Source organism: Triturus cristatus, chromosome 7, assembly GCF_964204655.1.
Source record: "Triturus cristatus chromosome 7, aTriCri1.1, whole genome shotgun sequence".
Classification (NCBI taxonomy): domain Eukaryota; kingdom Metazoa; phylum Chordata; class Amphibia; order Caudata; family Salamandridae; genus Triturus; species Triturus cristatus.
This window is the reverse complement of record NC_140590.1, coordinates 987,605,878-987,621,602: the sequence shown is the minus strand read 5'-3', so window position 1 is coordinate 987,621,602 and position 15,725 is coordinate 987,605,878. Positions and strand designations below refer to the sequence as shown.

Below are 15,725 nucleotides of genomic sequence, written 5' to 3'. Positions count from 1 at the left end.
CACCCCAGACCTTCCTGGTCTGCACCAGAAGCAAGTCCTCCGTTCTTCGTGGGTTCCGCTTGCCAAGGCTTGGTGAGTCCTAGTCCAACTTCGACGCCGCCGACAGCAAGAGCCTTCGTGGGACAGCTCGCCTCCTGGTCCTGGTCGTCCTCGACGTTCCCTGGTCCTCGTGGCTGCAGCGACAAGCTTCACCTTCACCTGCAATCTTCACGACATCGCCTGGTTCCTTCCTGGTTCCACGTGGTCACTGGCTAGTGACCTTGACTCTGTCCCTTCTGCTTGCAGGTCTCCCCTCTTCTTGATCCCAGCCTTGGGATCCACTGGACACTCTTCACTGACTGCCTGTCAGCAACTTTCCTTCAGGCATCCATAGAAGTCCACGACGACACCCGACGCAAGTTCACACCTATGCACCCGCAGCCCGTGGACTAGGTAACTTGGGTACTTCGGTGCTCACAAGGGTAGTGACTATCCTAGGGTCTAGTTTCCGAGTCTCGACTCTCTAGCTGCTTCAGAAGTGTCCTAAAACTGTTAATTGCTAACAACTACTATTTCTATCGACTTTTACGCATTACGCGCGAGTGTTTCCACTCTGCACCTGAATCCCGTGGGCCTCCCACTTCCTAAGTGTTGCTAGTGTAGTGTAGCCCCAGCGATTCCCTAGGCCTAGGCCTATCCTATTTCCGTGACAGTGGTCCTTATACCACTTACTTAGTATATGGTTTGCGTGGCCCCTAGGGCCTAACTGTATTACTTACCTGTGTGACTTAATGTATGCTTAAATAGAGGTAAGTACAACACAGTCCTAATCTCATAAAGAGTGCTGAGGGTTTGACTAGAATAAATACACTTTATTTGATATATATATCTGTTGTGGTGTCCTTTCATTTGGTATTCAAGGGATTATATATGGTATCACAGCTGGCTTCACATGCCATTCAGAGTTTAGCCTAAGACTGCTCTTGTCCATGCTACCACTAGGATAGCTGGTCTATAAGGTTGACTTTACAACCAATCACCATAAGGGTATTTGGACTGATATAAGGTGTACACTAGAACTAGTGACATCATACATCAGGCCAACTTCTCACATTTTCTTTCCCAATGATTCATGTGAAATGAAGTTTATTGTTATTATGATTCTAATATAGCTGTTGTTATAAATAAAGTGAAGAAAGAACAGTGTAATCCTCGCCTCCATGTCCTTAATAAAAATTGAAACTTTGTGTTAGAATAACTAGTACATTTTTCATTATTCTCTATCATGTTGTTCATAAATTGGATTGGGAATTTTATTGTGTTGTGTACTTTTTTTCACCGTTTTGGTATTTCTAAATGCTTTACACATTTTCTTAAGTTAAACCTCCTCTGAGCTTTGGCTACCAGGTGGTGAGCTCAGGTTTAAAATACTGCAACCAGCGGAATTGAGTGGCATACTGGGTTGGACTGTCTCCCTTAGTCCTCTTGCCCTTCTCCTGGGAGTGATGGATGGGCTGGATTCCCGCAATGATAAGCTATTCCTAGGGACTGCCACATTGGTGGCCAAGAGAGACATTGCAGTGGCCTGGAAAGACTAGGTGGCTCCCTCTCTGGCTAAATGGCGCAAGGGGGTGGACTGGTGCGCCATTCACCATAGATCTGTTTACAAGGTGCGAGAATGCCTGGCCAAACACGGACGGATATGGGGCAAATGGTTCAACCTACTGGACTGAATGGTCAGACAATGGTTGGGGGGGCTGGGGAACACGTTCGATTCTATCCGTTCCTAAACTAAACGGGGAAAACTCTTATGATTGTGCTGAAATGTCTAACATGTCACAGTGTCAATTTGTTCTGTTTGTTGGTTATAAAATCCAATAAAATTGGCTATCAATAAAATAAATTACCGAAACCTTTACTGGACCCAACAAGAATTATCACTTGTGGCGACCTACCATCTACCCCAACTAATACTCCACTTTCTCACAGAAGGATTGCCTGAGAGCATTATATTAGGCAATAGTGCCTAATTCACTTGTAGCCGTCTGAAGGAATATTTCTTGCAGGCAGTTATCATCAACAAGAGGACATAATTATTTTTCATTAAGAGGACAATGGCCAGGTTGAAAGATTTAAAGTAGTTTCAGATGCCATTCAGTTGACCCCTAATAGAATAAATTGAAGGAAAGGACTCCAAACTGCACTGTTGTCCTATCAAACTTCCATACATGCTGTCATGGGATGTACATCCATCCATCTTCTCAGGGGACGGATACCAGGCTCCAAAACGTATCTGTGGTGATTGAGGACGAAGTGCCAATTGGGAACTGTGTTGGATGTAAGCAAGGTGCACGAGTGCATGTTGGAAGCCACAGTAGACTTTGAAACTGCATTTAGATTCTAGAAAGAAGGTGGTGTTCAAGGGACGTTTCTAGATTGGCCAGTGAGTATGTATGAGTCACTAGGATGATCACGGCACGAGCAAGAGGTCATTGTCTGTGCAGGTGTTTAGGAAGGCAGTGAGAGTGAAAGGTGCAGACGTTTGGAAACTAGCCATAGTCACTCTCTACTGGGAGAACGTGAACTCAGCTCATATTAAGGATGACAAGAGTAATGGCTTCCTCGGTGTGAGGGATACCCAGGTGATTGGTAGCATTACTTGTGGTGTTCAAGATGCTTCACAAACTGAGAATGATACTCAACTTGCAAGTATACGTTTCATTTTGGATGCTAGGACCGCTGAAACTGGTGTTCCTGTTAACAACGTGGCAAGAAATTCTAAACTCAATCGTGAAAGCACTTCCATTAAACATCTTCCAGAGGAACGTCAACTCTGAGTAGTACTGAAGTGAGTTCAGAGCTGTGTGAATATGGTTGGTCAATATTTAATATGTAGTACTGTGTGGTAAAAATTAGTTGTTTTTTACCACAGTGTGCTAGTGAATAGTGGAATTGTTGGGAGTGGATATTCTAGGAAGAACAGTTGAGATAGGGCAATGTCCTGTTGGTCGGTTCGTCCATCCTCTTTGCTGGATCTTGTGTATTTTCATTGGAATAAAAGAATTACACTATTCCTGGCATTGGAGTGATTCCTTTCCTCAAATCGGACTTTTGCACTGTAGTGATAAATGTGCGAATGGGTGTTTATTAGAAAAGTTGCTCTAAAAACCGAGATATTGGCTCACATTTTTTTTTCACTGCCATACAAATACATATAATTAGACCATTCAGGGTGCTTGGCATGGAGTGAATTTCGAGTATTTCACCAGAACTTCTCACACTCACAGGGTTAATTTATTTTTAATATTGCCCCTCATTTCACGCATCTAGCATTTCTGTAAAAAAAGTGCAGTTCACAAGAGGGGCAAAACATTTAATTAAGCATTTGTGAAAAATATGTGTTGGGACTTTCAACTTTCATATTACTTTGAGTGCAAGTAGGAAAAGTGGGAAACATGCTGTGGAAAAGACCTCCGGATCCCTTGGCCCCGCCTGAATCAGACAGTCTAGGATTCCAGCATTTTCAGCTTTCCGACTGATACAGTCACATTTTATTGCGGGTTGAGTTTCATGTGATATATCAAAAGCCAATTGACTATTCTCCCCCACAGCTATGAAGATTGGCTGACAAGAGCATTAGGGGCCCATTACAAGTAACGCAGACCAGTATCACGAGAGGGGTTTCAACCTGCCGGAATTCATGCTTTACCGGGTGCAGGAACGTACCAAGCAATACCAAGATTTTTTCCCCACACATTTTCCTCAGTTAAAATCAAGAGGAAAATGTGCTCAGAACCTGGCCTGAAAACAAGATCATTTGGCCCCGGTAATGGCATGTCAAGCATGTTATTCCCCATTCCAGGCCTGACTATTCAGAACAACCAGTAACTGAAGTGGAGGTATCAACTGGGATCGATATCTCCAGTCCCAGTACCTTCAAGTTCAATTACTGTCCCACTCAGAATTAAGGTATTAATTTGGTGCCTCTGCTAATTAGTGAAAATTATGCAACAAGGCTTTGAATCAAACATATATACTGGTATCCAATCACTGTGTCTCAAATGGAGTCTGCCAATTTTTATTCAGACTTCTTACTTATGTAAAGGCAGGTCGCAAACTGCTACGTTATTCTGGAACATCACAAAAACAAATAAAATTACGTCTAAAATGTATTAAATGAAACTCGTACTGAATAATATCAGAAACGTAAAATATTGTATTTATTTGAACATTATCAAAATAGGAGATACAGCTGTAAATAAGATACAAATTACTGCAAGGAAAAAATCTTGCTATTCAGTTGTGCTTCCCTATGTGACTGTGCATTTGAAAGCATTTGCTGATGGAATGTTTACAATCATGCTTAACTAGCTGAAAAAGTTCAGGCATTACTGTGCACTAGCATGCCCATCAGCACTTCACATGCAACAAATGATTTAGCTACCCTTTTCTATTATTCTCAAGAGTACAATACTAAAGTCCTGAGTCACTCATCATGGAATCACATTAGTAATATTATATAAAGTAAAAAAAAAAAAAAGCTCACTTTGATCACAGAAATAGTTTTGCAGCCTGACCAACTGTTGTAAATACAGTTTGAAGTAGTACATAGTATGGAAATACTTTTAATAAAAGAAATGGAAGAAATATTTTGCCCACAACACAGATTTTCAATTTAAGGACTATGGTTACATTGTCTGCTAGAACCATCTGTTACCAGATGATATATGCAAAGTGCACATTTTGTAAGATATGTTCATCAATACTCTAGAATGGCAATTATTACTACTGAGAACTCATACATAGAATACCACAATAAATTCCACTTGTGCTGGATTCTATCATCCGCTTGAGGACATCTGGTAAAAGAAACCCCTTCCAAGACCTCATATACAAGCTGATATCGTAAAGAATGCCCAGGTACCTCATTATTGTAATGAAAGGAACAATAATTTCTTTCTAGGTCACAGAAACATTTTCAGAAGAAAGTTACACGAGTAAGTGCAGGGGTGGGTATACAACAGAACAATTAAATATTGGAATACAAATTCCATTTCATATTAAAGATACATTGTGATGGCGAACTGAGGTCCAGACATGGTACAGAGAGGGGTAAGAGGAATGAGGGCTAATGCAGTGAAATATAATGAAGCAGCAAAATCATTTGGCTAGAGAAGAGGAACAGTTTGTTCCAAACATTGAACTTGGCAAGTCTGCTCAGAGAAACAGGAGGACTGTGTGCCATTAACCTCTTGTATTCCACTGTCCCCTTCTCTTCTCCACCCATCTCTCTTCGACTCCCGATTGCCTCTGCAAACAGGACTCCTGCTTGCAATCTCACTTCCTCCCAGATATGTACATTGTGCCTTTGGAATCACATGGATGTGTAAATAAACGAAGGAGTGTTTGTTGAAGACTACCAAAAAACGCCTTTATTTTCCAAAGGATTTTGAGTAAGCCTGGGCGGAGTTCCCAGTATTCTGCTACCCGGAACTCAGCGAAGTGCAAAAAAAAAGACCGCCATGCTACGTGGAGCTCCGCAAGCGGCGGAGTGCGTTGGATAAATGCTGTTCGTAGTGATATTCAGTGTTAGGTGCTTGTCTGCACTGTTCAATCATCACTAACGACACCATGCACAACGCAAGTGGGCACTGCTTCCTTTCTGCTGCTCGAGTAGATTTTTACTCGAGCGGTAGCTTTCTCAACACGAATGAAAAGTTTCTCAGCGCAAGTGAATGAGAGCATACGTGACCACTCGCAATGAGAAATCTGACCACCTACGTTGAGAAATCTCGCCGGGAGGTTGATTTTCCATGCTCGCCAACTTGATGTTAACGATAGCGAACAAGGAAAAATCTCGCCGGGAGGTGGATTTTTCACGCTCACGCTAGCCAACTTGACATTGACGAACGCGAGTGAGGGAAAAAACTCCTTTCCGCAGAGTTTTTCAGAACTCTGCAAGCTTCGTGTAACGTGGAGTGCAAAAATCTTCGCAAACTCTGCGAGTGGAGTTCACCGCCCAGACTTCATTTTAAGGCGGCGCAGCAGAGAAGTATGCAAGCAGAGTAACAGCAGGACAGCCCCTCTCCCTGGCCCGGGTGGCAGGAAACAGTTGTTTTCCCTTGCTTGAAGGGTCAACTACTTTGCCAAGCAAGGATGACACTGGCATATTGGAGAGTTCGGATGGTGAAAAGTGTCTTAAGACACACTCAGTGTTTGGCTATCCCAGTGTGAACCAGTGCTTGCTGATCTGCAGCCTGCAACTCTGGCTTACAAGGTGAAAAAGTGGACTGTATTGCAGTAGAATAGCATGGGTCGCAGGAGTTGTGCCTATTGACGTAAGAAAGCCACAACCAAAATTAACATGTCTACACTACACACTTGTCCATCTAATTGCATTACTCGGTGCTAAAACGCAGAGCTCAGTCACCACTAGGTGATGACCGTTCAGCAGCCCATTTTGCAGGAAGAGGTCTGCAGTATCTGGAATTAACAAGTATGGACATTTAATTGTTAAATTAGCACAGAGAGCTTGGCTTAACCTACATAAGTTTACCAATGAATTTCACAATTCCTACGTTTGCAAAGCTTTTAATAATGCCCTGGTATCAATAGTTTCTCAAATGTAAAGAAAACGCAAAACAGTACAAATTAAATATTTTTCTAAGTATATGAATTACAGGTATGTTAATCATGTCATAAGTAATACAACTGCTGCTGTTCCAGATCTACAATTTAAGGTACACAGGAGTAGAAAAGGCCAACAAAAAAGACTTATTTTTGATGTTGCACGTACCGATTATAACTCAGTAAAGAATTGCCAACACCGAACAGCCAATGTCCTATGCAATACCAAGGCAACCTTTCGTGGGGAAAAATGTAAATTAGGAACCACTATTTACAATTTACACAAATGATTTATTATATACAAAAAGGAAGTCACTCAAAAAAATCATCAAAGCAAACAATTTTTAGGGACAGTGCTTTTAGAAAACGTAATTATTGGTCATTTTCAGAGACGGCATGGCTTCATTCACATTCTGATCAAGGCGGTGGTATTCAACAGTCCTTGAACAAAGACCATCTCTCCATCTTCTAGACTGCACCAGAAGGAAGATCTAGAAGCAACGCAAAAAAGAGAGACATTAGATTACATCATTTAAGTAAAAAAACTATTCTAGCCCCTGTAGAAATGTTGAAACTGCTTACGGTCGAATAGCATTGTAAACTTTTGAAGAGTATCAAATTCTGTGCAGCGTCCATCCTTGAGTTAGATAGTCCTCTACACAGCCACTACCTGGATCAGGACTAGTCTCAAGGGCAGCGTTCCTAAGTTCCGAGGCACTGCTATAGACTACCGCTGTTTGAGAGAGGAGAACAAATAGCTCTCTGGCCAACTGTCTTCTTTGGCACATTTAAAGTAAAAAAAATAAATAGTGTCAACTAATTTCACTTGGAATTGGAAAGCACCACCAACTGGTTATAATTTTCAGGGAACTAGATTGGCCAGGGAAAATAATGACTACATGGAAGACTGCAAGCCATGATTAACAATGAGCAGTCTTGAAATGCTACCTGTAGAGATTACTTATGGTATTGAATTTGATTATATTAACCACTTCTTTATTTGCAAGTAGCAGGGTTACAATGAAAGGCCATATATGTTCTTACAGCGCAGCCAAAAGAATCGAGATTCTAGTGAGGAGTGCTTCTCTGCTCATTTCACTACTTGCATACTCCACAACAATCTAGGCGAGCAATCAAGATGCCTAGAATCAAAAGAGTGGCAAGTCTCTTCTGATATCATGCCTGTGAAAAATAAGCCACTCAATGTACATAATGTGCCATCAGAGCAAGACAGCAAAAGTGAATGTCAGGGTAAGGTGGAAATAAGACTTCAGCTCTAAAGGAAGTGAACTGTATAGTAAGTACTAAAGTGTTTCAGGAAACTGTGTTTAAGGGGGTTCATCGCTAAAGAGATCTCTAAACTATATATAAACGAGGGGAAACTCTAATAATGCAGTTCAAATTAAGCTTTTCGAAGGAGACGTCAGCTATATCTGTGCATTGTTCTCCAACAGTATGATTTAATATTGGAGTATTTTAACAAGCACCTAAAACCATCCCAAGATAAGTGCTATTGGAGAACTGTTGAGAGTCAAAAGATAATGCCAGCAATTTTCCCCCCAGTTTTATAGTTCCAAATTAGCTAGGAAAAGGCAAAGATTTTTTGGCAAATTGGAATCCGTTCTGCCTGAATGGTCAGTTCCATTCAGATACCCTCGTAAGCAAGACCTTTAGTCAGGGTCCAACAGATTATATTTTTACTCTAGTCTGGCATTTCCAGTTATTCATAGACTTTCAAGTACTTGCCCTAAAAGACAGCGACCATTTCCTTTTAAAAGCTAAATTCACACTGGGATTTAAAGACATTCAGTCAAGCCACTGGAAATAGAGTTCCCAGGGTGCCTCACTACACTAATAAGCGCCTTCCACATAGAGGTACTTGCCGACCTAAAAAACAATGTAGACCTGAACATTTAGTAATCACTTGATGGGAATTCCATCAACAAGTTTTGCAAGTAATTGGATGCAGCTCTCAAATTCAGTACCTTATAGTTTATGGCAGCAAAAGACAGCTGAAAAAGCCAAGAGCACACCGCACAAGGATGCTGCCACTGATACTGATGCGGCCTAAACTAGAGGATTGTCTTGATCGCCCTCCCCTACATTTTGATGGCTGTCCTCAAATGTCTTTTGCTGACAGCATAAAATTATAAGATACTGAATTTGAAAAATGCTTCCAAATGGAACTCTGACATAATATAATGTGCTACATTACCGTGTCAAAATAACCACAATATGTTTACAAAACCCCTGAATAAGTTACAGAAGAACGAAACTCGTTGCATTCGTGATATTTGCTATTTTTGGCTACAAGCAAATCAATTTTATTTGAAGGCTGGAAAAATTAAAGACTTTCATTAATCTACATCTTCGATCACTGCTTTTCTCATTAACTGGATATGTGTATAGGATACTGATTCGCATTAATGGACTATTAATGTACTAACCTGAATATATTCAGTGTGCTGAGTAATAAGGTTTTGTTTAAATTTGGGGATTTTTCCTTCCCTGAGTATGTAGGGTGGTTGTTCCCTCTTACTCATACACCGGTTTCTCCACCACACTGAATGGTTATCAATAGTAAGCGTGACACTGTATTTTGCCTCAGCCATCTATTGCAAATTATTTATTATTTCTCACACTGTACACATATACCTGTTCAGCTAAAATAATTTCTCTTTGAATTTGATTCTGGGCTCCATAATTGTCTCAATATAAGACTTCTACCGATGTCTAAAGTAAATGACATCTGATGGCCAAATACACTGGGCCTCAAAATGGCCCGATTGTCATCTACCGATGGTCATACTCTGATCACACAATTACTCTGGAAATTACATTCATGGATTACCCCGAAATGACTCAAACTACAACAGACAATATTAGTGATCTTTGATTTCTATATTACTCTCCAAAACAGCCACAGGGAATAAAAAAGTGGTGAGAAAATGCTTCAAAGGCGCTAAAATAAGGCCAACCGACTTTAAACATTTGCTCCATGCCCTGCTCTTTATAAATTGGTCTAATATTTAACTATGAGAACTGGAACGTAGGTGGAGAAGGGACTGCCTATCCCAGCTTTCTTTGCACCAGGAGGTGCCACCAGCACCTTTTGGGGGAAGAGACCATTCCCCAGGCACATATAGTGCTCTGCTATGTCCGGCAACGTGGGAGAGCTGCATCGTTGTCGGGGAAGTGACTGCTTGTCTCAACGTTCTTTGCGCCAGGAGGTCCCACCAGCAACCACCAGAACCTGTTGGGGGAGGGGACCATACCCTCAAGAGCATATATCGCTCTGACAAGTCCCACAGCGTGGGACGCGCCCGGGTCAAGGGTAGGCCCTTTTGCATAGGAGGATGCTGGGCCATCCCATTTGGCCTGTAAGGTAACAGAGATCAGCATTTACTGCACTAGTATACACACAGATTCCACTGTTTCCAACGGGTAAAAAGAACCGGAGGTCAGGCACCTCGGGTGGAGACACAATTACCACCATTGACTCCTTTCTGTTGAGGGCAGCGAAGAAAATTGAATTGACTGAAAGGAGACTTTCCCGGGAAACATTTAGAAGCGGCCATGGTCTGAACCCTCCCCCTTCCTGAGATGACATTGTTGTGGAGGATAGCTAATTGCCTGGGCCAATATCATTGCCTTCTGAGACACTTAATGGCCCTTGAGAACCCTCCCACCCCATTGAAGATAATACACCCTCTGTGGATCCTTCAGTTAAAAAGAAGAGGGGAGTTGGGGGTAAAACAGAGACGTCAAGCACAAAGGGGGCAGCTGCTACTCTGGATACTGGTAATGATCCTAAAGTTGAACTGGCCTCAGACATGATGCTGCCTAAGCTTGAGACTTTGAAAAAAGGTTTATTGGCACCACTACTATTGTGTCTTGAGAAAATTGAGGCCAAGTTATTTAAGCATTCCTATCCCAGCTTTGGTGTTGCTAAGTGGGGTCACCCATGATCAGGATCGGTCTGCTGTATCTAAGGGGCCTTGCAGTTCTGCGGTTATTTGGGCCGACGATGCTGTTGGTCTGGGGGTAAAGAGCCCTCCATCCGCAAGTTCGGTGGAGGTGCCAGAAGGGTCAGGCCATATCACGCCAGGGGCACAAAATGCTTAGCTGTCACTGAAAGGGATTGGGGATGGCACCCACTGTGCAGCCCATTTAAAAAAAGCAAATGGGCAGGAGGCTACCCAGCAGTGCAGGGGTAAAGAACGTAACAAATCTGATTTTAATAAGTTGCCTATATCACAGATCGGCAATGCCACTCTATTACGTCACCCCCATGAATCTGTACCATTAGTTGGGGTTTTAAAGGGGGTATCTCCCATCAAACAAGGTGCGAGGGAAACAACGGCAGACCTCATGTGCAAGGTAAGACCATAGTGAATGGGCACCTTTTGTCCCCTCACACTATTATTGTGAGAAGAGCTGGCTGGGTAGGACGCAAGAAGAATAACACTGAGGGGGATTGCATTATAATTAATCTAAGGCATCACAGATTTGCGAAAGACCTTGTTCAGAGCAACTTTATTACGCAGGACAAGGCCACAGGGATCAGGGGTTTTCCCCTGCAATACGTTCATCCTCCCCTACATTCCCACCCAGTTGGTAAATGCCGGCCTGCTCGCAAGTGATGGTACGAGGAGAGGCTCCAAGAATGGAAATACCACTCGAGAATAGGTTTGCATCTTTGTGTAGGCTGGATGATAATGATTGACCGAGTCTGCAACAAGTTGCACCCTCTAGCCCAAAGTCACAGGGCACTCCAAGTGAACATACCACCCTGACTACGCCCATATGTAATCAGACGTCCCCATTAAAAGTTATGACTTGGAATATTGCTGCGTTAATTCCAAAAGGGATGATGCAAGGTGGATGGAAAGGTTTGGGAAGGAAAGGCCCTTGTACTACCAGGTAATAATTCTTGGAGAATTTAACATACATTTATTTCAAGGAGGTTGCGTCATAGCAAAAGGGCTGTTCGATGCTCCCAAGATGATACATTTTGAACACTCAGAGCAGGGCGACATGTTGGAGGATATTTTGGTGGACAGTAACCTGTACTGTATGGGGCCGACAGGGGAAGGCGAAGACATTCCCTCATTCACTGGTAGGGGTTGTCATTCCACTATTGATTTTTTATTCATCCGCACCTCTGGCTACCCTAGTTAATTCTCAAAGGGCATCCTGGAATAATATCAGTGATCACAATCCCATAGTGTTGGAACTGGACTGGGTATTAGACATGGAGGATAACATGAGAAAAGGTCTCCTTAAAAGTAATATTAGCACAGAGGACTAGGCGCAGAGATTTAAGTGCGACAGAGTGATCCCCGATGTATTCCTAGGAAACCTATATATGGTGAATGCGGAGGAAATTGCTCTGTGTTTAGAGAGTGGCACTCAGGTCGTCATTAATGCCTTTAACAGATTAAGTGAGCAGATCTCCTCTAATCCTCTGTCCCGAGGTAGACATAAGAACAGCAAGGAGGACAAGTGGTTTGACAGAAACTGTTCCAGGACACATAGGAATCTGATGGTTGCCCTGAAGCAAAGGCCAAGGGACAAGGATAAGATTAGGGCCTGTAGGAAAGCGTATAAATTGGCGACTTTCTTGCAGAAAAAAGAAATTAAGGAGCAAGCCCGCAGGATTTATTGCAGCCCAGCATTTTAGCTAATTGTGTCAAATTCTAGGATATTGTAAATAGACTGTTTCTAGGAATCTGGAAACTCAAGGGTGGACTGTAACAGTGCCCCTGATAGGTGAGTCATTCATTTCGAGGGAATATAGCAGGGGCGAGAGGGATTGTGATACCCCATGGGAGCCAGGGAGTGACATCTCACCCGTGACTTGTAGAAGTGTGAAAGGCTATCTCAGCCACGGCTGCAGGGAAAGAGCCGGGGCCAGATGGGGTTGCACCAGACCTTTATAAAGCTGAACCTCAAACATGGGCAAAGATACTGACTCACGTTGCCTTGGCTCATGTTATGCGGTGGCTTAGGATATGGTCTAATCCGGCTCTCTCACTTAACCAACTTGTGATTGAGGGCTGCAGATCACTTGATGGAGCACTCTGTATCCGTTGGATCAGATATGTCAAGGGTATGCTGGAAATTGTGGGCCGACCAGAACTATTCACCAATCCCAGACCATTACGGTCAAGGGATTTGCAGGACCTAAAAAATATGTTTCATTCTACGAGGTTGACGTCGAGAGAGGTAAGGGAACTTCTTAAACCCACAGTGAAACAATACTTTCTACTGACACCTTAGTTGACGATTGGTAATCATGCACTTCATTGTTTTTTGACCAGATTCAGGCTTAATTTAATACAATGGTTTTTAGCTGTTCCCGAAAGGGTTTCACAATCTGGGAGAATCCAAACCATGTCCCTGTGATAATTTTTCTGAGCAAGACACTATGCACTTTACATTTTTCTTCGATTTTTATCGACTATTAAGGCACAGATTTATCATTCTCTTGATAAGAAACAACCAACTTGAACAAGTGAAACCAGCTTTGTTGTAGTTATGGTATGTTTATGGGTTGCAAGTTTCTTCTTTGGTGCCTTTAGACTTAGGAAAAAGCTATTTAGCCACTAGGGAATTTTACTTAATTAGTTATTATATTTGCTGTTTTTTAGTGATTGCATTGTGATTTTATATTTTTATAGATGTACTGTATTTTTTACATATATTTATTAATATACTTGGTTTTAATGACTTGTCGACTTTATATTATGTTGAATTATCAAATTAAGTATTATTGACTGACATGTAACTGAAATAAACTCATACAGTACAGAGACACCAAGTCCAAACCCACTAAAATATCTCTAGATCATTCAACAAATGATCTAGATTTTTTTTGCTAGGAGTGATACTTGTGAATTAGTAGCTTAAAGCATGAAAATGCTACACCGTCTAATGTTTTTGAGTGATGGAGTGAAATTAACAAGACATATCAAGTGGTATTAAACTGCAGTAACTTAAGTTCAGGCAGATTGAGTTTCTGTTGGTAAGCGATACACAATAAGGGAACTATGTTCACTTCAGATTGACAAAATACATTCATGCATATCTGGATATATCACTGCATTTTTTTTTCCCTCTCTGGAGGCACACTTATGTATGCTGCTTTATTAATACTAAATGACATGGAGTAAAGCCCAGATTTAGGGTGGTCTTTTACAGAGGTCATAGTTGAAGTTCCAATGATGGTAAACAATTTGTGTTTTAGATTGCATTACAATAGTTGTGTGTGAGCATACAACATAAACACTCGGATATTAAGTACAACTTCTTTTTCAAATATCAGAATCTTCAAACCCACCTTTTTCTTGTTGTGATAAGTAATGTATACAACAGCAACTAAGAAAGCAATAATAACGAGGTGAAAAAAGAAATGCGAGTCTTCATCCGAACTCGGCTTAATCTTCACATTGTATCCTGGCAATTCACCAGCATCCATGGAGTCGTCTGTGTCATCATCAAGCATTTCAGGATTGCTTGCATCAGCTGCACCTATATTTGTCGGGGTGTCATAATTAAGTGTGTCCAGAGCATCATCATCATCATCATCATCAAAGTCCGGATCTACTGTTTCAGTGGGTAGAGAATTGTCCATTTGTTCTGGAATAAGGTCCTCCTCCTCAATTGCAGATTCTTTTGAGGCATCGGCAGTGATTGAAGGCGTAACACTTACAGTAGTAAAATGAGAAGTTGATGAGGTGGAGGAAGAAAACTTTCTGTTGACTGCACTGGATGTAGCATTTACTATAGGATTAGAAGTTGAGCTAGAGGTTGCATTTTCTCCTGTTATTTCGGTCTTATTTACATTAGCAGACTCTATTGAGTTGGCGGTATTCAGGTTTTCATCATCTGGTGTCTGCAATGTCATACCATGGGTATCATTGATAAATGATGAAGACGCTGTTAGATTAACTGGAAAAAAAAGAAACCCAATCAACAGATTTCAAACACAAACATTTAGAATACAAAAAAAGAATATCTTTAGAGTACAAATAAATGTCGGGTAAAAATGATGTTAACATAAAACTAAAGCACTGATAAGATATTAAGTTTCAATATAGCTCCATCAAATAATTGAAAGCTGTTCCTGTGTTAAGAACTAGGCAAAAAATGGGAAAACACAAGCAAAATGGGCAAAGGACGTGGGTGATACCAGTGACAAGGACTGGCAGGGAGCACTAGCGTCACCCAGAGAGAGGTGGCGATCCGATCCAGATTTATGTTTATCCAACTCAAACTCTTAAATAGAGCGTAGTATACAAGTTCAGCGCTAGTTAAAATGGGTGTCCAGGCCTCCCTGACATGTCCTAGGGGCTCTGGGCAGACTGGAACGTACATGCACCAGTTGTGGGAATGCGCGCTTCCCCAGACATATTGGGGGAAGGTAACCGCCGCTGATTTTTAACATGTCAGAAAACAATATAGGTCTCTTAACATGTGGGATGCTACGGACCTCTCAAGAACTGAGAGAATATGGGTCTCCCTGGGGTGCATCATAGCAAAACACAATACAGCGAGATCCTGGAAGGGAACCACTAGGCTCAAATTCAGACATTGGGAGACAGACATGGACTGGTGCATGCAGGCGGAGGGGGCGATATACGAGGGAAGAGGGTGCCCCCAAAATGGACCAGAATCTGGGGAGCATGGAACGAAAGTCGGGGAATGCTATGTACACCGGTCAGCGACACTTCCCAACATGCAGGGAACCACTTGGATGAATAAAATGTATAAGATGGAGAATGTCATCATATTCGATGTTATGGAGCTGGTCTCACGTAGCGTATTGATGGATATTGTACTGATGCACTTGGTTTGGACGAAGACAATGATAATGCACTGCACTTTGTTTTTCCTTGTTTGTTTAATAAAAAGATTTTCCAAAAAAGAACTAGGTAAAAATGACACTCATTATATTAAATTTTCTTTAAATCAAAGAATTGTCTTATGTTAGCCGGTCTCTTTGTCAACTCTTTGAGAACTAAGTGCTAAAATCGCTACTTTTAAAATAAACAGTTATTTTCATAACTAATCTAACAGGTGTACAATTTATGTATAGTTAAACCAGTAAAGCTGAT

General features: G+C 41.7%; 1 protein-coding gene across 1 annotated transcript in view; it reads right to left on the bottom strand.

The window, feature by feature from the left end:
• Positions 1 to 4,177: 4,177 nt before the first annotated feature.
• Positions 4,178 to 15,725, bottom strand: part of C7H5orf15 (chromosome 7 C5orf15 homolog) — a 107,182-nt gene continuing 95,634 nt past the window's right edge. The window contains exons 2-3 of the mRNA XM_085618027.1: positions 13,949 to 14,559; positions 4,178 to 7,097 (exon numbers count right to left, since the gene is read on the bottom strand). Of these exons, the coding sequence (XP_085474153.1) occupies positions 6,966 to 7,097; positions 13,949 to 14,559 (743 nt within the window). The 3' untranslated portion in view covers positions 4,178 to 6,965. The remainder of the gene's footprint in view (positions 7,098 to 13,948; positions 14,560 to 15,725) is intronic.